General features: G+C 40.4%; 1 protein-coding gene across 1 annotated transcript in view; it reads right to left on the bottom strand.

Moving 5' to 3' along the window:
* ndufa10 (NADH:ubiquinone oxidoreductase subunit A10) overlaps nt 1-25,716 on the bottom strand; it is a 57,099-nt gene that overhangs the window by 10,867 nt on the left and 20,516 nt on the right. The window contains exons 6-8 of the mRNA XM_052016406.1: nt 17,851-17,930; nt 15,294-15,348; nt 10,129-10,214 (exon numbers count right to left, since the gene is read on the bottom strand). Of these exons, the coding sequence (XP_051872366.1) occupies nt 10,129-10,214; nt 15,294-15,348; nt 17,851-17,930 (221 nt within the window). The remainder of the gene's footprint in view (nt 1-10,128; nt 10,215-15,293; nt 15,349-17,850; nt 17,931-25,716) is intronic.

The following is a 25,716-nucleotide window of genomic DNA, read 5'->3' as shown; positions in this document are numbered from 1 at the left end:
AACTTTCACCACTCCCTCTCAACTAGTGCCATTCAACTTCTCTTGGTCTCCACCATATCAGATATTCTCTTTGTTCTCTCCATCCCTTCCCCTCCTCTGCAAGTTAAAACACATTTCTAAACTTTTCTAGTTCTAATAAAAGGATGAAATGCCAATTCTGTTTTTTTTCTCCATAGATACTGCCTGACTTGCAAAGTATTCCTGGCATTTTCTGACTTATTTCAGAAATCTAGTGTCTTCAGGCTTTTGCTTTGGGACTCACCCTCTATAAATTAGTCTCATCATTTGGGTCCGAGTGTTGTACTGCATACTGTCCAGGGACAATGTATCCTACCTAAGGTGTGGTATGTACAACTGTTCACAGTACTCCACATGTGGTCTGAATCAATGACACAAACTCTTCATTCTATTGCTTTCTACCCCACTCATGTTACCTGGGGAGATATTGGAAACAGTGCAGCCATTCCTGTTGAGTGTAGCTTTGAAACAAAGGCAAATTTAGCATGCTACATCTATCCTCCTTAGGCAAAGAGCATTTTACACAGAGACTGTGGCAGATACTGTGCATACGGTAGATTATGGAACTTCTCCTGGATCAGTGCCAAACTGTGAATCATACAAACATAGACCAGCTGGGATGTTACAACCTGTGTCAAGTGTAAAATTCTTAAGTCCCTTGAATTCTAACATGGCTTTGCCCATCTCTTGGCTTCTGCAGATTCAGTAGAGTACAGGATTGGTCACTATTGTTATTTTATAACCCAATGCATTTTATCTTTTATATAGTTGTTCTGAAAAGAATAACCTAATATCATGATGTTCGGCAAGTCTGTCACCCAGTGCAGATACCTTGACCTCAAACCTGAGAAAGAAACAGACTGTGTAGACATATCTACAATACAACCCATTTAACCCACTGGAATACAGGGGCAACCCTCACTGGCAAGAATCCAATGCGAGCAGCATTAAACTGGATAGTCAGTGGGGAAGAAATAACAGGATTGCAAAAATTTACAACACAGGAGGTGACCAGTCAGCCCATCACGTACGTGCTAGGCCAAAAAATAATCATGGGAGCCAATTACACCATGCAGCTCAGTAGGTTACACCACGTCCAAATCTTCAGGCAGATTTGAAGTCGTCTGGCTGAAAGAATGGCAAAGGCAATGATTTCCAAAAGCCCACACTCTTTGGGTGAAAAATGTTTTCACTCCCCTCTATTCCTTCTACTGATCCCATTAAATCTGCAACCCCACTTACTGATGCTCCATTGAGGGAGAAAGGTTCTTATTCAACTTCTAGAACTCTCATAATTTTGTGTCGCAATTAAATCTTCTCTTAGCTTTGGATATGTGCTACCCGAGTCTCACCGTTCTATGCCCTTCACTAAAAATCTCCAGCCCTTGATAAAATCCTTTGCTCCTTCCCTAATGCCATTACATCCTTCCTATCTTGGCACAACCAGAACTGTGGACAGTACTCTATCCTTGGTCTAACTAGTCCTTTATACAGAGCCAGCATAAACTTCCTGCTCTTGTTTACTATACATTGTCCAAAAAAGGAAAGTCCTCTGTATACCAACTTATGATCTATTTTGCTTATTGCTCTGGTAATAACACTGTAGTGCATATCCCCACAATACAGGTGATTGGATATTTTTACCTCCTCACAACCTGATAAATTTATCCTTTGCAACACGTGGGCAGTTTGGGCTATTTCATGAACTTCAGCTCTTTATGAAAGCAGGGATGTCACCAGTCAATGACTCCACAGATGGGACTAGTTACTGCTCATCAGTAGGAGTTCAGGCGGTGCTGCCTTACTTGTACTGCAAACTAGATCTGCCCTTTAGAGGGCCCCATTGCACAGCTGTTTACCTCATCCCCTGAAAATTTTACTCAGCATCTGACTCTGGCACATTGTGAATATAAACTTCAAGGGGCAGGGTTTTTGTTGTAATGATAAAATGCTGACAAAATTCAGCATGGTTTCCTAGACAAACATTTATGTTATTGTGGATTTACTGTACTCTAAGCTGCACACTGTTTATTGTTTTTAGTGTCTGTAGTGCCATGAAGCAATTCAAAGCCTGAGGGTTTGTAAAGTGTCCTGTTGCTGGGCCTTTGACAACAGTTTCATTCTGACAGCAAGAGGAATGGCATTCCTCTTAAGCATGGTGAAAATTAATTTCCTTGGAGCGGAACGGTGAGGGATATTAGTTACTGGAATGTGCGATCACATGAGACCAGCTGTTGCTGCAGGCCTGTCTCAAACAGACACAATACAACTAACCAGAACCTTCGACATGCTCAGATGCCTCAAAGAAAGCATTAATATCAACAAATTATGAAAGCTTACAGGTAATGACTGAGACCTGAGTGAAGAGAAGGGTTTTAATAGGAGCAAAGGGAAAAGAGAGACCAGATAGGTTTAAGGATGGAGCTCTGGAACCCGGCGATGCTGCAGAGAAGGTAAAGCATGGGAAACACGAGTTGGAAGACAGAAACATGTTGGGGAGAATCACTGGGAAGTTGGTGCATTCTCCTAGTAAGAAAGTTGTAATGAATGGCTATGGATTTACTTGAAGCTCAGTAGACTACAGGGAGGTGAGTTTTAGGGCCACTTTGCACAGCATTTTCACTAACTGTCTACATTTAGGTGTGGGACAAAGTTTTTAAAAGTCATTGTGTATTAGGACTGTCAGTACACAGAATTAGATAACATGGAGTGGGTTAAAACCCAGAAAATAACATTTAGCCCCTCCCCAAGTTCCACAAATGGGACTGGGGCTGCAAACTCTTATTTCCTCTTTCTCACATTGTTCCTGCCCACTATCACTTTGCTGACATTATCTGCCACTTAACACAGATTCCAGTTCTTCTGGCTATCTCTTACATCATCTCCTTTCCCTCCAGGGTACCCTGCGGATCTGTCACTTCCTCAGACAGCAGCCATATGTCACCATCCACACCCTACGCTTTGCTCAACCTGTTCAACAACTTCTCTTTCAACCCCATTCACTTCCTCCAGGTAAAAGACGTCACTATGGGAACGAACGTGTGCCCTGGCGATCCCAACCTGCTCACTGGATATGTTTAAGGCTTGAAGCTGTTGGTTTTATACACCCCTGAAGGTCTACTTAGAAAAGCTATTTGGTTTTTCCCTGTGCCGAGAATAAATGGAAACCACATAGAATTTATATTTCACTTTCAGAACTTCCCAAACACGCGTGTAGACTACTGACCAATCCAGTTCGTCTGGTCAGTAGCTTGACAATGGCAAAACAAAACCACAAGAGTAAAAACTCTGCAGAAATGGGGCAATAAAGCAAAGGGAAAGAAAATAAACATTTTCCTGAAATCACTTGGGATTGTCTGCCTGAGGTTCTGCGAACATGTTCAAACAAGCCACTAAAATCTTGGTAAAAGCAAACTGAAGAGGCATTGTGACCGACAGGATCCCTTCCAATGCTAAACCCCATCTGCCAGCAAATTGTAAAGTAGGCTTGTTTCCATTCTGATCCACCAGCATGAAGATCAAATTAACCACCTCCTTCCAGTCAGAGGAAGGCCAGATACATCGCCTTGTCAATAGATTGTGGGGTTCCACACACACACACATTCCTTGAAAATCAGAATCTGTAAATCTCAAATCACGAACCAGCTCCATCATGTAGTTTGCCAATTCGATGGTAGACTTATCACACCAACAAAGTTACATTTAAATAGGCCAAAAACTGCTGCATCTTAATTGACTTCATTTTCTCCCCCCGCAGTAAAAGAACCAATGGCTGACGAAAATCAAAAAACACAGCCAAATTGAACCAAAAATAAAAACTGAAAATCTCAAGCCCTGGGTATTTTGTTCCAGTTCCACTCTGACTCTCAACTCCTTTTCCCATAGTTCACACTGCCTGTGCTGCTTTTCTTTCCAATTTTGAGAATCCACATTAATTTTGCCTTAAGCACCCAATCCTCCTTTCATCTGATCTATTTCTAACTCCAGCCTTTCTGGACTTTACTCTCTAAATTCATGGGCTGCGCTTTTGAAATGAATCACTAATCTGGAGAAGATTTTTTTTCCTAACCACTTCGTCTAAGAATTCAACTGCCTTCTCTTAGTCTCTCTGCACCATAGTTTGTTTCCCTGACACCATCTTCCAATGTTAAGCTTCCAAAACATCCCATAATAAACTGGAGCTTTAGCCAAGCCCATCCCATAACCTGAGTTTTTGTCCTTGCCACCAATCACAATGCCCCTATAACCATGACAGGTTTCCCACTAGACTCCACTATTGAGAGATCTTGTCCCACTCTCTTTCTCTCTGGACTTTCCAAATGGATGGTCCTCTGCTGCTTATTAGTTCACACTTAAAACACCCATTCTCACTTGCCCTCTCACCACGTCGGATCTTTGTTGTTATTGAACCAATGATGCCCAAAATGTTAAGCCGGGTCATTACTACAATTTCTGAATGATATCCTCATTGTATGAAATATTTTCTGTTCAGAAAGTTCTGCCAAAGCTGCCACAGACAAGCAGGGTGCAATTTGTGCTCCCAACCAGGACAATAACTGTGATCAGTCACTGTTGCCCTACTCTTTCCCCATCTGGAAATCTGATAATGCATCAGGTCAGAGTCATAGAGTTATACAGCATGGAAACAGGCTCTTCGCCCCAACTTGTCCATGCCAACTAAGGTGCCTAGCTGAGTTAGCCCCATTGCCTGCATCTGGCCCATTTCCTTCCAAACCTTTCCTATCCATGTATCTACCTATTTAAATGTCTTTTAAATGTTGTAATTGTACCCGCCTCAACCACTTCCTCTGGCAGCTCATTCCATATACACACCACCCTGTGTGAACAAGTTACTTGTCAGGTTCCCTTAAATCCTCCCCCTCTCACCTTAAACCTATGCCCTCTAGTTTTAGACTCCTCTACCCTGGGAAATAGATAAGGTGAATAGTCACAGTCTATGACCCTCATGAATTTATATACCTTATTAAGGTCACCCCTCAGCCTCTGACACTCTATGAAAAAAAAGCCACCATCTATCCAGCCTCTTCTTGTAACTCAAGCCCTCCAATCCCAGTAATATGCTTGTGAATTTTCTTCTGCACTCTTTCTAGCTTAATCACCCCTTCCTATAGCTAAGCTCACCAAAACTGCACACAATACTCCAACTGCAGTCTCACCAACATCTTGTATAGTTGTACACGTCAGTGAAAATTAAAGTTCAAATACAATCTTTAGCAGCTTCTTGTTTGTTCATTTTTATGTTGCGTGAGGAAACTTTTTTTTAAAAACATTTTTTTTTCCAACCTGCCCAGAATATGAGACGAATCCTCAAGGGCCTATTGAAATACCGAGAACACCTTGACTATACACATAACATGACTATAGTGCCAGATCATTGGAGGCCTGTAAAAGATGCCACCAACATTTCTCAATGCAAGGTGGCTGAGACAGGGTGAACCTGTTGTAGAGTATATGATTACAGGGAAGATAAACATGGACATCAGCTAAAGACACGGTGTCAGGTTCAACAACACCCCATCCCCACCTCTTCCAACTGCTCTACTTCCTCTGTGCAGTCAGACCACCCATCTGATATCTAGTCTTGTTTGAGTTTCAATACCCTCTAAAAATAATTGGAAAAGCAAAAGCCACTGGCTTTGGCTCACACCATAAACCTGTGCCAGGTTCAGACTCCCTCCTATACCATCAGGCTCACGTTCAACCAGTCCAGATTGGACATCATTGTCCAATGCTAACTGTATATCTGACCACATAGCCTCTCCAATGGGAAGACCCATTTCCAGCCTGAATGTTGTCCATCACTGCTTATTTGCACCTGTAGTTTCCAGAGTGAACAGTGCTAATACACTCCCATTCTTCATGCTTTGTATTCTTTGCCTGATCCAAAACTCTGCCTGACTGACTGTATCACACACCAAATATCATTCACCCATCATCCCCTGCTTGGCAGACATATAACAATTCCAATCCCCAAGTTTCTCCAATCTTAACTGCTCATCCTCAGAGTTAAATGCTCAATGTGCTCAATGCCTTTTCATTTCTATAACTTCCTCATGACTTGCCGTTTTCCAACCCTGCATCACCCAGTCCCCTACTTTGTCCCAAAACTGGTGACCTTCAGATATCAGGTGCCATATGCTGGAATTTCACCCAGCCCTCCACATAAGCACACACATAATATTTTCCCTCCTTTAAAATGCTGCTTCAAACCTACTCTTCCCTCCTGAACTTTTCCTCTAATTTTATCTCAGTAAATGAAGATCAAAGAGACTGCAAATGCTGGAAACCTGAAACAGAAACTGCTGGAGACCTGAAACAGAAACTGCTGGAAACACTCAGCAGGTCAGGCAGCATCTGTGAAAAGATGAACAGAGCTAATGTTTCAGAGCAAAGGCCCTTTGTCAAAACATTAACTCTGTTTCGCTTTCTACAGATGCTGCTTAACCTGCTGAGTGTTTCCAGCATTTTTCCAAATCAATATGTTTCTGCAGAGTATCTCAGAATGTTTATCTACCTTGAAGGCACTACCTACATGTTAAAGTTCTTTACATATTGTTGAACCAGGAATACATTTTCGATTCGGATGATCTTCGACCTGAAACCTTAACTGTTTCTCTTTCCACAGATGCTGTCTAACTTGCTGGGTTTTTCCAGTATTTTTTGTTTTTAATTACGATTTACATATCCCAGGGAAGACAGGGAAAAATCAAACCCGGACAAGAGAAAGGAAGTAGGGAAGAAGCTGCCTTTTGAGTGGTTGGTGACTACATCAGATCAGAGGGAATGAGGCCAGTGGCTTGGTTGAGAAAGTCATAAATGAGCATAGGACAACCACCACAGCGAAAGCTTTCTGCTATTTGGCATCTTTCACTACACCTGACCACCCAAATCACATTACAGCTAATTCAGTAACAATGTACTGCTGTAATACAAGGAAATTGGAACAATTCGATCTGGTGTAAAGGCAAGGATGGTGCTCCACAAACAGCAATGACATAATATCATGTTAACAACCCTTAGGGTGTTGGCTAAAATACAAATGCCTTTTTCCCCCCTCATTTATACATAAAATGTGGTTTGAATCCAAAGACATTTCTCTCCCCTAATCTCCTTTCCTAAGCTCCACGGCTTCTACATGAATATCCTGTGGCCCAGGGAGGTTATCTGTGCATCCTGGGAGGAGTCCATCTTCTCGTTGCCAGTCACTTCAACTCCCCCTCCCACACTATCACTGATATGTCAGTCCTCGGCCTCCTTCACTGCCAGGAGAATTCCAAGCACAAACTGGAGGAACAGCACCTCATTTTCCATCTTAGAACCTTGCAGCCTAATGGCATGAACATTGAATTCTCCCACTTTAGTTAATTCCACTCCCCCCAACCTTTTTCTCTCCTTTTATTTCCTCTCTTCTTACCTTTGACCCATCCCCCAGTGGATCTGCTCTCCCCTCCTCCCTTGCACCTGCCTATCCCTATCTCTTACCTACATCCACCTATTACCACCCTGTGCTCACCCTACCTCCCCTCTTTTGTCCACCTATCACAGCTCTGCTTTTCCCTCCTATATATTGGGCTTCCCCTTTTCCTATCTTCAGTCCTGGAGAAGGGTCCTGACCCGAAACATTGACGGCCTGCTTTTCTCCACGGATGCTTCCTGGCCTGCTGAGTTCCTCCAGCATCATCGTGTTTTTCATCTAGATTCCAGCATCTGCAGTCCTTTGTTTCTCTGGAAGAAGTGTCCTTGCATGGGAGAATAGGGTGTGTGGAGCAGATAGAGAAGCCTGTGTGTCCCAGGGAGGGAGGAAAGAAAAGAAAGCAGGGAGATTCTCCATTTTCCAGGGGAAAAAAAGTGAGAATATGGTAGAGGACCCTCTGTACTACAGAGAGAAGGAAGAGGTCTCTCCATGCCCTAGGCAGGGGGTAGAAGCTGAGTGAAGATAATGCAATGCCTCTGCACCTTTTTTTCCATTTATATATATGTTCATTCAAGGGATGTGGGCTTCTCAGGCTGAGCCAGCTTTTAATTGCCCATCTTTAATTGCTCATGAGAAGGTGGTGGTGATCTGCTGTCTTAAACCACTGCAGTCCTTGAGGTGTGGGATACCCACAATGCTGCTAGAGAGGGAGTTCCAGGATATTTCCAAGTCAGGATGGTGTGTGGCTTGGAGGGCAACTTCCAGGCCGTGGTGTTCCCATGCTTTTGCTGCCCTTGTCCTCCTTGCAGATAGAGGTGGGGGGTTTGGAAGGTGCTGTCTAAGGAGTCTTGGCGAGTTGCTGCAGGGCATCCTGTAGATGCTGCTACTGTGCACCATTGGTGGAGAGTAAATGGTTGTGAATGGGGTGCCTATCAAGAGGGGCATGCCTATATGGTGTCAGCTCCTCGAGTGTTGTTGAAGCTGCGCTAATCCAGGCAAGTGGAGAGTATTCCATCACACTCTTGACTTGAGCCTTGTCGATGATGGACAGGCTTTAGGGAGTTAGGAGGTGAGTTAATAGTCACAGGATTCCTAGCCTCTGACCTGCTCGTGTAGCTACATTGTGTACTCTAGTTCAGTTTCTAGTCAATGGTAACCCCCAGGTTATTAATAATGGGGAATTCAGTAAGGGTAATGCCATTGAATGTCAGGGGGTGGTAGCTAGATTTTCTTTTGTTGGACATCATCATTGCCCGGCACTTGTGTGGCGTGAATGTTACTTGCCATCTATTAGCTCAGGCCTGGATATCGTCCAGGTCTTGATGCACTTGGTTGTGGATTGCTTCGTTATCTGAAGAGTCGCGAGTGGTGTTGAACTTTGTGCAATAATCAGCAAATCTTTTTTTTGCTCCAGATTCCAGCATGTGCAGTTTCTTGCGTCTCCATCCTTACTTCTGACCTTACAACTGAAGGAAGGTTATTGATGAAGGAGTTGAAGGTGGTTGGGCCCAGGACTCCACTCTGAGGAACTCCTGCAGAGATGCCCTGTGGCTGAGATGATTTACCTTCAACCACCACAACCATCTTCCTTTGCTAGGTATGATTCCAACCAGCGGAGGGTTCCACATTTACCACCACCACCACCAACACCCCCACCCCCCAATTCACACTGACTCCAGTTTAGTCAAGGCTCCTTGATGCCATACTCAATGAAATGCTGTCTTGAAGTCAAGGGCAGTTACTTTCAGTTCACCTCTGGAGTTCAGCTCTTTTGATCATGTTTGGACCAAGGCCATGGCATGTTTGGGCCAGCTGAGTGACTTTGGCAGAACACAAATTGAGCTTCTGTGAGCAGGTCATTGCTGAGAAAGTGCTGCTTAATAGCACTATCAATTACCCCTTCCATCATTTTGCTGATGATTGAGAGTAGACTACTGACAAGGGTCTGGGGAGGTGAGGAGAAGCAGAAAACTTTATATGCCAATAACAGAACAATCCAATAGAAGTGAGTAACACTGTGTCTACAACTAACCTTAATTCTACTATAGGTTACAAAATGATGTCTCTCCAAACTGTACCCCAATCTTCTGTAATTTTACAATTCCCCTTGAGGCATCTTGTTTATAGGGAATACTGAGTATGAATTGTCATCTGTTAGCCTCAATGACTATGATAATGCTGACATTTGACAGCACTTTTCACTTTAACCATGTCCCCAGCAGGGGTGCAATGCCAGGGTCTGGCTGATCTTCACTGCACCCAAGTCAGGGCTCAATTTCTGGGGGTCAGCAGCTCCAATGCGGCAAGAGAGGTCAAGTAAAGATTTCAAACAACCCAAGGACATGATACCAACTGAGCAGCAGTCCCAATGCAGCACTGAATGTCAAAAGACTTCTGTATGTGTCTGACACTGCTGGCAACTGGCTTATTAAATTTGCAAATTCACAGCAGGTGTATCAGTAGCTATATTAAGCAAAAGCTGGGTTAACATCTCAGATGTAGACTCTATCAAAACCCTGACACTTCTTTTTGAAAAGTGTGACAGTGCTCTCAGAATATCAAATTTTCATCAACATCTTTATACACAGCACAGTGAACTCTTCAGAGAACAATGAGTTGGAAATAACTTTAAAAGCCTGTTTCCTGCTCCGATTAAGTGTGACCACTGTACTTACAGCTGTCTGAGTAAATGGAGTGAAACATTACTTTGCTCCAGCCACGGTCCCTTATTCCATTTCAAGAGCCCGATGTCTTCAACTATCTGTAATTACAGCAGTAGTACTTTAGACAGATACAGCATGGCAGCATATTTTAGTCTCATGGGACATGGGGAAAAACAGCAAGGTTTGGTTAGAGGAGGGAGCTTCAGTTGAAAGGCTAGTCCTGGTGCAAACAAAACACAAACTCAACCTCCTGCTACAATGCATTAGCCTCAATGCAATGACAACTTGTATTTGTATAGTATCGATGGTAGAGGCTCAAGGGTTCAAGCAGTCAGTGTGCCCTAGCCACAATCTATCCCTCAACTGACATCACTCAAAGGATTATCTAGCCATTCATCACTGGATTAGTGGGATTTCACTGTGCATATATTAGAACATAAAACAGTAGAGGCACAGGCCCTTCGGCACACTATGCCTTTGCCAATCACAATGCCAATCTAATTCCATCTGCCTGCAAAAGATCCATATTACTCTTTTCCCTGCTTGTTTATGTGCCAGTCTAAATGCTTTTTAAACATTGTTACTGTTTCTGCTTCCACTACCTCTCCTAGCAGTTTCTGCTAGGCATCTACCACTCTGTGTAAAAAGACTTGCCTCTTAAATCTCCTTTAAACTTTCCCCTGCTCACCTTAAAGCTATGCCCTGTAGTATTTGACATTTCCACCTTGGCAAAAAGACTCTTACTATCTACACCTCTCATAATTTTATACACTTCTATCAGGTTGCCTCTCAGCCTCCGACACTCCAGTGAAAGCAATCCAGGTTTGTCCAACCTCTCCTTATAGCCAATACTCTCTAATCCAGGCAACATTCTGGTGATCCCCTTCCACACCCTCTCCAAAGCCTCCACATCCTTGCTGTAATGCGGCAACCAGAACTGCATGCAATACTCCAAATGTGGCCTAACCAAGGTTTCTCAGATGAAAATTCTGACTTGTATATCTCCTACTAATGCAAAGAATAGTGCTCAAAATCTGACCAAGCTTGCCACTCTTTCAAAAAAAAGTCAATCCTTGGTCTGACCTACTCTATTAGAAATGGCATAGTGTTATGGCTTAGCTCTGCAACTTGCTATCATAAGATCAAATGAAAACTTGCATCAAATGAAAATAACACATAAGCAACTAGTCCATTGAGTGCCACTGCAGTCTCCGAGTTTACTTGCAGGTTCATTCAACAATCTTATTGATTGGTGTGTGGTAATTGGGCATCATAAACTCTGATTCAAGGACATTTTTTTCCCACTGAATAGTACTACTTGCACTGGTTAAACACACTGAACAGAGAGAGATGTTCTTCAACTGTAGTTTTAGATTTTCAAAACAAAGTTTAATGTCCAAGTATAACCACAAGTTATAACATTGTTAAAGATTAAACCGATTCAACAGGTTTGATTCTACCGCTGCACATCATGGTCAAAGTCAGCTCACTAAGTATTTAAACTGGATGGGAGATCACTATTCCGTAAAAGAACTTATGCAATTTTTAAATTTCGATGGTGGTCCAAAGATGGGGTTGAAAGAAGGAGAACAAAAGTGCTCACTAACAGCTTGCAGATGATATCCGAGCTGGCTACTACTCCAAACAATGAAGTAAAGCATTTGAGATCATGCAATTCATGGCCTGGCTCTGCTTAAAAGTGGATCTGTCAACATGCTGGATTGAGAATGGAAACTATGATATCTGCACTACGCTTAACACGCAAACCTCCACAGTGCAGAGAAATTAAATTTGAGAGTATGTGTGTCTGGTGGGATAGAAATGTTATCTATAAAATCCATCCAAACTAAACTAAAACAAAAAAAAATTAGAGTACAGCTAGAAGTAGCCCATAGAAACCAAGACATAAAAGAAAACTGTGCCACTTGAACCTTTAACATTATAACAGACTATTAAGGTCACTGCTTTCCAGTTCTCTTTCAATAGTGGAACTCAATAGCACATCAAAAATGAAAAAAATTACATTTAAAGAGTAGATGTCATGATGATGAATAGTGCATAATTTGATAAATCTGTGTGCGTACTTCATTTTCAGATCTGGATCCTGGATTCAATGATTAAATTAAATTTCCTATTTCAACAATTGTAAAGTTTGAACATAAATGAGTGGCCAATCTTGGCAAAGTTCTCAAAATTGGCCTTCAACTCCAAAACTGAAGGAAAACTGACAGCTTCATTTGCAGGGCTTATTTTTGACTGGCAAGAGAAATGACAGCATCACAATGATGTAACAGAGAGCTCTCTTCTGAGGCTGGGATTAAGCTCTATAGCTGAGGGACCTTTACACTGCACCTGGTCCGTGCTAGAATGAACAAATGGCTAGATTCAGTCAGTACTGACATTTAAAACAATGGACTAATGACAAATGTAAAATACGAAATAAAATCTATCTTAAAAATCTCACTGGTAGGGATACCATAAGTTACAACAGGGTTTCCCTCCCTACAGTTCAAAATACAAAGCAAAGAACAACCATAACTGCACAATCCATTTAATAATATACATCCTTAATTGTTTGGGAAAGAGGTCAAAAAGTGCATAGGGTGGACCATTTCCTTTGTATTGTGGTAATAAATTTAATACTAACTTTTTTGGTATGGACTTTAGCAACGTTAAATTCATTTAAAATTAAACAAACAGGACTTGGGCGGGCTTTTTCAGCTCATTTATTCTGGCAGGGGATGGTTTTGGCAATGCAATGTAGACTGCTGAAGTTGCTTCTTGGGTTAATGCAACTTCCAGATCAAACAAGCTGAATGGCTTTGCTTGGTACAGTCTGCTTTTATCTTAATTGAAATAAATCAAGACTAAATGCAGATCTTAATCGCTTTGATACTGGAATCAGAAAAAATTATGTCAATTTGGATTTGTTGAAGTTAGTAACAAATTCTTGAAATGGAGGCTTGTGTAGTATAATGCTTCCAAATTGTAACTCTCCAAACTGAATGAGTATAACAATACAATTGTTTATTGAATATATTGATAGTCAATATATATTGAATATATAATATCAACATTTTGAAATAAAGTATTTTGTACCTGAAAAAGGGTACAAATTGTCAAAGTAGTCACTCTTGCTGTTACTGAAAACAATTTACAAAGGTTTACAATCATATCTTTCAAAGGCTTTAGAAACACCTTTACAGAATTACACGGAATTACCAAGTACTCTTTCAATGCTATGCTCCGCTGTAGATACCAATGCCTCAGCTACTTCGGAGTTAAGCTCTGGAAATTGTTTTTGACATATGCCAGTGATCACCATGACACCACGAGCCTAATCCCACCAAAAAAAACTGCTTGCGATTTCCTCTCTGCCCTCCAAAATCTTTATCGATTACTATGAGTAGCATTAATTTTCATTTTCATTAGTTGATTCAAAATCATTCGAACTGATACTTAGTATCACGAATAGTTATTCGAGTTCAATAACTTACAAATAGCTGCAATGATTTTTTTTACTGAAGAATATTTGGGACATTCACTGGTCACTCTTGACGTTGTAAATAACAATACAATGCTTACAAATTAGAATAAATTGGCTTGTTGTATTTATAGATGGGGCAATGTACAGAATTGAAAGCACATAGAATTAAAGCTATTCTGACCATTTTATCAGTGCCTGACATCGTTACAACTTTCTTTACCAAACATTGCCAGAGAAAGAACAACCTATGCTTTCAGATAATGTGGAAATAACTGTTTGCATAGTCTGTATTGACAATTACTACTGACAGGTCAAAGAGGGAAGTGAAATTATTTGCTTTTGCATTTGAAATAATGGCATCTCAATCAAAATATTAACATGGGATGATAAGAAAAATGGGAGTCTGATAGCCTATTTTTGACAGTGAGCAGAATAAAATTGTCTTATCAAACCACCTGCATTAACCTTTCAAATAACCACACTGCCCTTCAAATACCCGTTACGTCTGTCAACCAAAGGTACCTGCTCCTTTTCCCACATAATGACCATTTTCCCCATGTAGAATGCTGCTTCTATTTTTTTAAAATAAAAATTTACAAGCAAAAGTTCATATTTTCAAATGCAATGGAATTATTTTGTATGTTATATTTTAGCACAGGTACATAAGAAACATAAAAGCACACTGATGCAAATAACAGATGATTTTTGGTCTACATTTATGTGTCAAATGGTAAGCAGTTACAACAAGTTGGCCCAAATAGTGATCAAATAGATATGGTACTTTTTTTTTGTTTACAGTTTCAGAAACAAATGCCTTTTGTTCATAATTCTTTTTAAAATCAAGGATTAAATGCAGCGTAGTTCACAGTTGAAAACAAAACTCAAGATGAAGAGTTCCTCTGAAGAGGAACTTGATACAGAGATTTCCCTTTAAGCAGGCATTTAATTTTATATTAAGTCAGACACAATGGTTCCTCGCAGCCAACTAACATGTCTTCTAACATGAAGTATAAGGCACCTAGTAATATCCCAAGAATATCCCCCTCCAAGGTGCTTACAGCAACCATATAAACAATCACTTTCTAGCCAATACTAAAGAAGCATTCTGTTTTCAAAATGGACAGAAGAAATTCCTTGGCTGTTGCAAGGTGAAGTTTAATCTTTTTCAAATCAGGTAAGCCTGATAAAGTGTTAGGAAAAACAAACTAGATGCAGAGATTCAAAGCTGAGTGCAAAACTGCAATAAGCCATGCCTATGATTCAACTTTGTAGATCATGGATCATTCAGGGGAAGAACTGATCAGTGAGACAGGGGGTTGCCCTTGATGAGGCAAGTGGGTGGAACAAAGAACAATTCAGTGAGGCATTCACATTTCACTAGGCTACTTAATCAAATCATTGTGCCTAATTTCAAAAAAAACCTGTAAGAAGAGAATAGTATCAGGAAGCACAAGGGAAAGGAAGAGATTCAAGAAGCATCCATGACTATAGCAAGATGGTGGAAAGAGGCCTGGGCTATAGTTGTAAATACTGTTGTAGATGCAATCCTCTTTTTGTCCATTTTTGACTCAAGCATATTCCACTCAAAAAGAACAGGTTGGGAAACTTTTCGTTGAAGAAAGCAAAGGAACAAGAAAGGTGGTTTAAAGCTTTAGCAGGGAAGTTTAACTATAAATGTAATTATTCTTACCTGTTCTTCACCAGGAAGCTCTATTGCTTCATACTGCAAAACATTAGATGTCTCACTGCAAAACAAAGTTATTACTGTTAGACCTAGAATAGTTATACTGTGGACTTTGTGTTTTAGAGACTTTTCAAAAGAAATAAGTCCATTAGCAACATATTAGCAGTTTCTGCAGATGAAGCATCTTACATGATCATAGTGAGAAACTGCCAGACCTGTAAGTGATACTTATTTCCAAAAAGGAGCCATTCCTTTGGCCCCCACCTTTCTTTCACTCCTCTTCAAATGGCCATTGGCAGATTTTCCGGACTATTGGATATTACTTCGGTTAAAAACATACTGTTATTCACTTTTTTTTTGGCTGATACGCAGCAGTTTAATGAATTTTCCAGTGAACCAGGTGCATCCAGAGCAGGCACTGGGGACAGGGGCCCCTGCATGTCCAGTCCAGGCGCCGGTTCTCCAGTGAACCAGATACCGATCCGTCAGGATTCTGAACTATGGGAAAGCAGATTATTGGTGTTTTACTGTAGTGTTATTCTTTCGCGTTGAATCTGTTTTATTATTGCAACTTATTAATGTAAAGTTCTGTGAAAGTTCTTGATGGCAAACATCCAAAATGAATCAAGTGCTAATTACTTGATTGCTGCAGGGTAGAGGTGCAGTATAGGAATACCATATGGCAACAATCTCATAACAAGAGACTGATACAGGATAAAAAGAACATTTGGAAAACTGGTTAAACAAAAAATTTATTTCATAAGGAAGCTGCTTTGGCAAAATGTGCAAATAAACATTGCTTAAATGGCAACTTATATGCACAATCATTCAATATGTTAAGGATTACGCATACACGAGCCAATTTTTTTTGTAAATGTCAGTCGTGGGATTTTATTTAAAACAGGCCTTCAAACAGAAATGCAGACTCTCAGCAATGCACATGGAGTACAGGATCATCACTGTTGCCATTTTTAAAACCCTCGTCATTTTTTCCAGAACAAAAGCATCAGTGTCTGGCTTTCTTAGTTTTGCTACAGGAGCAGATTTCTGTAAAGTATTCCGCTTGACATTTTGCTTAAATGTCACAAAAACAAACACAATCAAATGCTATCTTAATGGGCTCTACATCTGGAAAGCTCAGCTTGCAGATTCATTACGCAAAATTTGTAACAATTTAAAATCACCACCCATCAACACTGGCAAATTAGGAAAGATTTGAAAGGATCAAAATTCTAAATTAATTCAAGAGAAGTTTTGGGTGCAGTTACAGTGTTGAAAAGGCAGGAAAGTTAACTGTTGTTGTATGTGTATTGAAACCTGAGGGAGTTGGAAGGTGGCAGGACAGGGTCTGGGGGGTGGGTAAGGTGGAAAATAGTTTCTTCACTTTGTACGGAAATACCAAGCTTTAAATTCAAGCCTGTTCACTACACAATTACAATCAGGAACACAGCTAATTTTTTTGGATGGAGCACTGAGAAAGAACGCCTTTGATAAGATATTGTATAGTAGATCCATGATTGTCACAACATAGAGTCATGGATTAAGTAGAATGGATACCAAGATGGCTACAAAGTTGAAAACAGAAGATTATTGCTCAACCTCAAAAACAGTGGGAACTGATGTTCCACAAAGATTGGTGCTAGTGCACGACTGTTAAGTACAATTTATATACACCACATGGATTCAAATTTACTTCTATTTCTGGAAGCTTGCGGGTAACACCAAATTTTAAGTCTTGCAGGGATAGATGGTTAATGCAGAGGTGTGCAATATTAACAAACCTGCAAAATGGATTTTTAATTAGAAAAGAACTTCAATACATATAAATACGTAACATTTTAGTGGAAAATACAAGGTCATAATATGTAGCCAAATGAGCTAGAGGGATACAGAGTTCAAACACACAAATCAGAGAGTCCATTTATAAACATAAAAGCATTAGGGTTCCTTTGTGGAGGGGTTGAGTTGAATAGCAGGGAAGTTATGTAAATTTGCAGAGAACATTCATTAGGTCACTCTTGGAACACCGCGGACAGTCACTTGGTCTTCACGTTACACAAAGTAGTCGCAAAAGTGATTTACTTGAATAATACTCAAACTGAGAGCTTATAATTATCAGAAAAGATTAAATAGGTTGACACAACTTTCAGTAGAAAGGAAATTATTAAAAGATGCATTAATAACAATCTTCAAGATTATGAAAGACTGAAAAGGACAAATGAAAAAAAAGATCAGAAATGTAGGAACATTTCCAATGGGAAAGTCAGGAGAAACCAGTTTAGGAACTCATTTTCACATGGTGTCATTGAAACTAAAAAGCATATTTGAATCCAAAGGTGAGCTAGATCAGCAACTGAGGGAGAGAAAAAAAAGGAGGGACATCTTGATGGGTTAGATAGAGAGGGAGGAAAGATTTTTGGAGCATAAACACCACCATAGGCCATTCAGCCCATTTATGCTATAAATTATAAAGTCTGTTGTGCTGCAACACCAGATTTGCTGAAAATTCATCAACCTTTTGCATTGAAAACCCAAAATCAATATAGGGTTGCAGTACACTTACCGGAGCTCTGGAAGGAAAGACTTTTTGTACACATCCTCAATGCTTTGCAGATAAGCAGTGGAAACATTCTGTTCATAGGTCTGCATGGGAAAAGACAGTTCACTGAGATGCAAATGAAGATCACAGCTACAAGGATAATAATCTTTTTAAACTATAATTTTTGCAGAGTTCATTGAAAGATGAAATCAATAGATTGGCAGGAAACAAACTTTATTCAACCATCTTTTCAATGCAATTTCAATTGATCTTCAAGAACTAGCAAAGAAACAAACCACTGCTGCTCTTCTGGTGACGTTCAGTGAGTGGTGAATATTGGTCAGGACATCAGAATGCTCCTTTTCAAACAGTTCCACAGAAAACATTGCATCTACTTAAATAACAAGGACAGGTAGCAGAACGCTGCCCAACAATTCACGCAATTAAGTTAAGACTGTAGTATCTCAAACACCGAAGTGGAATGTAGACCAAAATTAGACACAAGTCCTGGAGTTAGGAATCAACTTACAGTAAGTCTTGCTCACTTTTATTCCCATTGACATTGTCCAGCCAAGACTCAGTTTTAAAATTCTCATTTGTTCAGATATATGCATAGCTTCATTCGTTCTTCTGCAACCTCCGGAACTTCATACTTCTTGAATTCAGGTCCCTTTATTTGACTTGCATAGCCCTGCCAGTGGCAGCCACATTTTCTGCTGTCACTGCTTGAAACCCTGGAAACACCCATAAATCCTCTCTACTTCTATTTATCTTCCCGCCAGAAATCCCATCTTTTTCACCAAACTTCCTCTGACTGTATAACTCCTTCACAACCTTGCAACATGAAGGTCTCTTGGGAGAGTTTCTGACAACAAAGGTTTACATCTTTAACACTGCTTTGCTTATACCTATGTTCCTGATATCATTCAACCTAGCCATGAACCAACAGCATTATTATGCAATTCAGCACTTTTACATTGAGGTTGCAGTTCCTGGACATCAGGACCAAGGGTCTTCAATGAAATAAATATTCAAGCAGCTACCAACAGAACTACATCAATGGGACTGGAGGGTATCTAGCTTCCAATGAAGAGCAAGCAGCAATTAATCCTGCCCTCAACCTGAAGGAGTGACTCTGACCTTTTGACTTTGTCCTTTTAATTCTCCATCCCACTCCGATTGCCCTGCCTGTGGCCCCCTCCACTGTGACAACAAGGCCCGAAGAACAACACTTCATCTTTTGTCTGGGCATGTTGCAGCCTTCCAGACTCAATGTAGAATTCACCAACACTGAGATACCTCGCTCTTTCTTTCTGTTTCAGGACTGGGTAACAGTTAATGCAGCTTAACCCCTCCTTAACTGCCAAATTATTTCACCCTATTACAGATATTCCTTTTGTTCCACCCATCACCCTCCCTGACGTTCCCTGTGTTTCTCTTTCTCAGTTCTGATGAAGGGCCCCTTAGCTGAAATGCCAAGTGTTTCACTCTCCATAGCTACTGCCTGACCTGCTGGTTTTTTCCAGCATTTTCTGATTTTATTTACGCAATTAATCCTTTTTCAACATAATTGTCTCCATCAGTTGAGTCAACCCCATTGCCAAGATGTGTTGTCTATGAAGACTCAACATTAATTTCTGAAACAAAAAACAGCTTCAATTTATACATCTTTGTCCACTTACCTCTGATAATCCCAGCAGAATTATTGCCTTAGTAACTGCATTCCAAACAGTGAACACAGGCTCTTCGCCATTTAACTAAAACATTTATTTTTCAGCCCATATCAGGAGAATATCATATCTTATTGTCAGAGATACAAGGGAGTATAATCCAAACTGAGACCCAAGGATTTTAGTAATATAATTGGGCAACATTTCTGCAGGTGACCAGTAGTAGAAGTTTGAAACTCCTCCACAATGGAAACTGACATGAAGTCAATCGTTTATCTTATATCCTAACAGTGAGTTAAGGGAGGTAGAGCAATTGCAGGTTAATGGCATTATAGAGATACAACATGGAAACAGGCCCTTCAGCCCACCTAGTCCATGCCAACCCATTTACATTAACCCCATTTTTCCCACATTCTCATCTCCCCCTCCCCCTGCCAGATTCTACCACTGATTCTACACGTCACAGAGCAGCCATGGGGATAATGACATTTTCTTATTCCAACAATCCTAATTTAGTACATAGCTAATAAATATTTACTGAGGAAAAATGTACTCTTTTATGATTTAAATAGAAAACAAAGTAGTCAATCAGTATAGTATTTCCAAATAACACAGCTCCATTTACATTGAATACTTTTCCCACAGATAAACAGGCATACACAAGGCAACCATCTTGGGCAGCGCAGTGGAGCAGTTGGTAGAGCCACCGTCTCACAGTGCCAGAGACCTGGGTTCAATCCCAACCTTAGCTACTCTCTTGTGCGGATTTGTACATTCTCTCTGTGACTGTCTGGGTTTTCTCCCACAACCCAAAGACATGTAGATTGTTAGGTTAATTGGCCACTGTAAATTACCCCTAGTGTGTAAGTGAGTGGTAGAATCTTGGGGGGGGGGAAGCTGAAGAGAATAGGGGAGAATAAAAAAGTGGGGGTAACATACGATTAGGGTAAAATGGGTGGTTGATGGTCAATGCAGACTTGATGGGCCAATGCTATGATTCTATAACCAATCACTGGACTTAACAAAAACTAGTTAAGATAGAAATAATAAGAGGTTAGCAGGAATGAAGAATGATCAGAATTGTTACTGATGGAGCTTCACGAACACACTGTCCCCTGGGGCTGGTCCAGTCAGTCCTCACCAGAGAGCCACCGAGAATGCACCATGAGGAAGTGCCACCTTCAGTGAGAGAGATTGGTGGGTGGGAAGGGAGTAGTAAAAACCAATCCATCAGGTGACTCTCAAGATTCCTTTCATTTTCTCATTGTTCATCCAGTGGCCAATTCAAAAAGAAAACAAGCTGATTTCAGATTTTTATTTTTAGAAATATACCATACCTTCTGTCAAAGCTACACTGAAATAAGCCATTAAAAGAGGTGGATGTGTCTACTGTACTTCCTCTCTGCTATAACCTTCCGGAGGAAACCAAACTCCTTTGCTCTGTCATACTGACATCCTGTACCTTCCTAACTGGGAACATTTATAATGTTGGTATCCTGCCCCTGTTCCTTTCTTAGCTCTGCTGATGAAAGGAGGAAGGACGAATAGGAAGTTGCACCCTGATCAAGGTGAAGACAAGTTCCACTATTGTAAAGGATTTGTCATAAACAACAGCATTTATCCTTCCATTTGATAGTATTTTTAAAACACTTTAAATACTGAGAATTCTGTGTCATACAGCACAGAAACAAGGCCCTTCCAGCCCTCCCAAATACCCATCTATACTAATCCCATTTATCAGTACTTGGTCCATAGTCTATAAGGCCTTAGCAATTCAGGTGCTTTTTAAATGTTGTGAGAGCCTCTACCTCCATCACCCCCTCAGACAGTGCATTTCAGATTGCAACTACCCTCTGGGTGAAAAAAAATCCCGCTAAGTCACTCAGATGCCCTCTAAACCTCTTGCTCCTCACTTCTGGTTTCAGGCATCTCAACTATGGAGACAAGCTTGTTATTTAAGAATTTTGTAAACCTCTATGAAGTCTCCCCTCCACCTCATCTACTCCAAGGAAAACACATCTGGCATGGGGATTAGACAAGTGTTAAGCTTGTAGTGGGGCTAAGTGGGTTGACTGACATGGGAATATAGAAAATATTGATTAGTAACCCCCTTTCAGTACAACTGCAACTCAACCACTCAGAGTGAATTGTACATTCCAACTCTTAACCAATGGGAAAATGTGTACTGATCAATCATCTTCCATTACTCACACAGAAGATGGCTTGGGTACTTAGGCTGATGACATGCCAGGAAAAAAATTGCCTTTTGTTGCCACTGAGTTGGGAAACAGAGCATTTATGCAATTTGTGGGGCAAAAAAAAAGCAGCTTGGTAGGCTCTTCAATAAAACCAAAGTGCTTACTATATCAAGTATAATCACAGGCAAATGAGTATGATGTTTACCTATGCTGCCAAAGAATTTAGTTTTTTTTATATAAAATCAGGCCAAAAGATTAAACTTGACAGATTACCTCCAAACATCGGTCCCACAACTAGCCCCATTTTAATACTGAAACAGCTCTTTTCAAAGTTACAAACACCATTCCTTACAGTGTCCTTGACAATCCCTCTCTCCTCCACATACCTGCACCCTTTACCAAAATTGGCTACCCCATTTTCTTCTCCATCTGGAGGAACCACCCTTACTCAATGACAGCCAAAGGTTCAACCTAAGCTATGCAGTTCATAGGAACATAAGAAATCAAGACAGGAATAAGCCCCCTGACTCTTGAGCCTGCTCATGCAGTCAATATGATCATGGCCGTTATTTTACCTTAGCACCACTTTCCTGTACTAAGCACATAAAGTCATAGAGTACTACAGCACAGAAACAGGATCTTCTGCCTCGTCCCATCTACCTGCACAGAACCCTTCAAACCCCTCTCATCCATGTATCTAAGCAAACTTCACTTAAATATTACAATTGAATCTGCACCTACCACATCCACTGGCAACTTGTTCCACACTCGCACCACCCTCTGAGTGAAGAAGTTTCCCTTCAGATTCCCCTTAAATATTTCACCTTTCACCCTGAACCTATGTCCTCTAGTTCTAGTCTCACCCAACCTTAGGGGAAAAAGCCTGCATGCATTCAACCTATCTAAACCCCTCATAATTTTGTATACCTCTATGAGATCTCCCATCATTCTCCTGAACTTCAGGGAATAAAATCCTAACCTATTCAACCTTTCCCTATAACTCAGGCCCTCAAGTCTTGGCAACATCCTTATAAATTTTCTCTGCACTCTTTCAAGCTTATTGATATCTTTCCTGTAGGTAGGTGACCAGAACTGCACACAATACTCTAAACTGCACACAATACACATGTACTTTGAGTCACTCAGTTTCCAAGAATTTATGAGTCTTGGTCTTGAATATGCTCAATGAGCCTCTACTGCTTTTGTGGCTAGAGAATTCCAAAGATTTCTTCACCTCTGGGTAAAGAGATCTCTTCTCATCTCTGTCCTTAATGATCCCTTAATTTGAGACTCTGAACTCTGGTTCTAAACACAGCAGCCAGGGGGAAACATTGTTTCTGTATCCATCTGGTCAAATTCCCCTCCAAGTCTCAGTCTCACTCTTCTCTTTGGCCTTTTGTTGTTAAATATTTTTATTGATTTTGTTCTCAAGGTCCTTGGCGCATTTTGCTATATTAAATGCAGATGCTAGATTTTATTGAAATTCATTAAGTGTTCAGAACTTTTATTATTCCTGAAGCTTCTCAAACATACCTCAGCTAACTACCAATAAAGTAAAATTACAGATTCTGATGCAACTATTCAAAACTTCCTGCAATACGTCACTTCTTGGTCCACAAAGTCTAGCTAAAAAAAAATTCAAGCAATGCAAGGAAAACCACATTCAAAATCCTACAATCTCCCTACCAATAATCATCAACAGACAAAACTGGTTGATATATGTGTCACATTTGGATTCACTCACTGTAGTGGCTTTGCCATTCACAATGTTTTCAGCAAATGGTTTGGATTGCACAAATCAATCCTGCGGTCTATAATTAGCTAAACATAACATAACATGCATTTAATTTTACATCTTTGACAAAGAAAAACATTCTAACAGACTCCAGAGATGAAAATAAACAGTGAGCAGGGATTAGGAAAGTGCCCCAAATATAGTCAAAGAGGTAGACATTGAGTAGGGAGAGAGGAAGCAACATGGAGAGCATTCCAAAGGTCAGTGTCAAGACTCCAAAACTCTTTGACACCCAACATGGAAATCTGCAGAAATAATAAGGTAATAGAGGCAATAGACTGAGTTAGTTTTGAATTCAATGCTTTGAAAATGGAAAATGATTGCAAGCAAAAACTAATGACAATCTAGTCGATAGTCCTTTGAAGGTGCACCCAACAGCAAGTTGTTAAACTCATACAGAGTGCAAGGAGAGCTGGAGTTTACACAGGATAGACATGGAAAGAAAGGTATGAACAAGGACTTTAGCAGTGATGGGGATGATTCAATGGAGGAGACAAGTGATTACGTTTTAGACACCAAAACAAGTGATGCTGATGATGAACACAGTTTAAAGCTTAACTAGAACACATAGAGGACCCAGAGTGAGAGTTCAGATAAGTGAACGAGATAAGCCAAGAAGAGTGACAAAAATCAGTCAGGGCAGGGGTAACTGGACTGCAACAATTCTAGTGGCATCTTTACTACACTGTAGGGAAGTAGAGGTGTGTATTCCTAGTATACACAAGAACCAACTCGATATCTCTAAGCACTGTCACTGAGGATACTGTATAAATGAGGAAAACATATGGAGAGCCTTACTGCATTCCAGAGACAAGTTGGAGATAGCACAAAAAGCCATTGAAATCTATTTCAGGAAAGATAGGCAAGTATCTGGACAAGGACTGAGATAAAGATGGATTATAAAGCTGAGACTAAAGGGAGGGTAGAGTGAACATAATTTGCTTTTGTACAATGTCAGAAAGGGGTTGAGGTGAGTAATGAGGAACTCATAGCTATTGTACAATTAAAGAGGTTTACAGTAACTGGGCAGCCAAGACCCAGACTGAAGGAGTTAAAATAACAATGAGAAATGCATCAACACATCCAAGAACCATCGACAGGAATATGACACAAGACAGAGGCAATGCAGTTAAATTTTCTCTTGGAGGAAGGATTAAGTTGTTGTGTTTTTAAAATATTGCTTAAACAGAGCTACCGATGTAATCCCTCCTGGATCAGTGACGTTAACAAATAGATGCAACTGCAGCACTGCAAGCAAATGGCTAGAAACATGGCTATTTATAGAAAGCTTCTGACTTTGTTCTCAAACAATTAGATAAGAACGGCAAGAGCTGGAATTTCTTAATGTGGTAGGTCATTAAGTTAAGTTGGACAGGAAGGACCAGAATTTAGGCCTTAACTGCTTCTATGTCTATTTTTGCCTATGTTCAGGTACTTCAAGTGCTAGGGTGGTGACTGCAGGAATGAGGATTTCTTGCGTCTGAAGATCACTGGAAAATGCAGAAACCTATGGATGATGTTCATTGCCAGAGTTTGCTTCCAGGGAAAGGCACAGCTGAATAATACTTCCAAACAGGATGCTCAAGTCCCTGGAACTTGCTGAGCATTTTTCTAAAATCCTTTTATTCCAATTCTTGCAAATTCCTAAATTCCTCTCTCTGCAGACCCTCAATCTTCACTTAATTGCTTTTACATGGCACAGGAGCTGAGATCACTAAAAGCAATCAAAAGGAGCTTGTATTCACATGGCCCTTCTTAGGATCCCTTCAGAACCACCGAGAAACTCTCTCCCTAAACTAATCTGCCTTACAGAATTGCATCAATGCTTAAATTTTGGTAAAATAAAATCAAAAGATTCTGGGAGGACAGGAAATGTGGCACTAGATCAATGTACACCTTATTTCTCTCCAGGACTTGATAAACTGATCTTGCTTTCAGTAAACTCCATTGCTCATATTCTTCTCTGATATTTCCACGATGTCTTTCCCTATATAAGCATTGTATGCAACACCATTTTATTTCTAACAGTAACCCCAGTGTATCTTGCAATCATAGTAACCGTGCTAAAGCAGTGGAAGCTTTTTTTGAATAGTGTATACCGTTGTTATTGTGCTATTCACACTGCACCAGTATGTCAAATGTTAAATCTGCTGCAGTGTAAGACAGGCTGCAATTTAAAGGTTTCAGGCAAACAAAAAACAGGTAAAACTGGTTTTCCCCCACACCC

Source organism: Pristis pectinata, chromosome 1 (genome assembly GCF_009764475.1).
Source record: "Pristis pectinata isolate sPriPec2 chromosome 1, sPriPec2.1.pri, whole genome shotgun sequence".
Taxonomy (NCBI): Eukaryota; Metazoa; Chordata; class Chondrichthyes; order Rhinopristiformes; family Pristidae; genus Pristis; species Pristis pectinata.
Note: the sequence above shows the minus strand (reverse complement) of the source record. Positions and strands in the feature narration are given on the sequence as shown.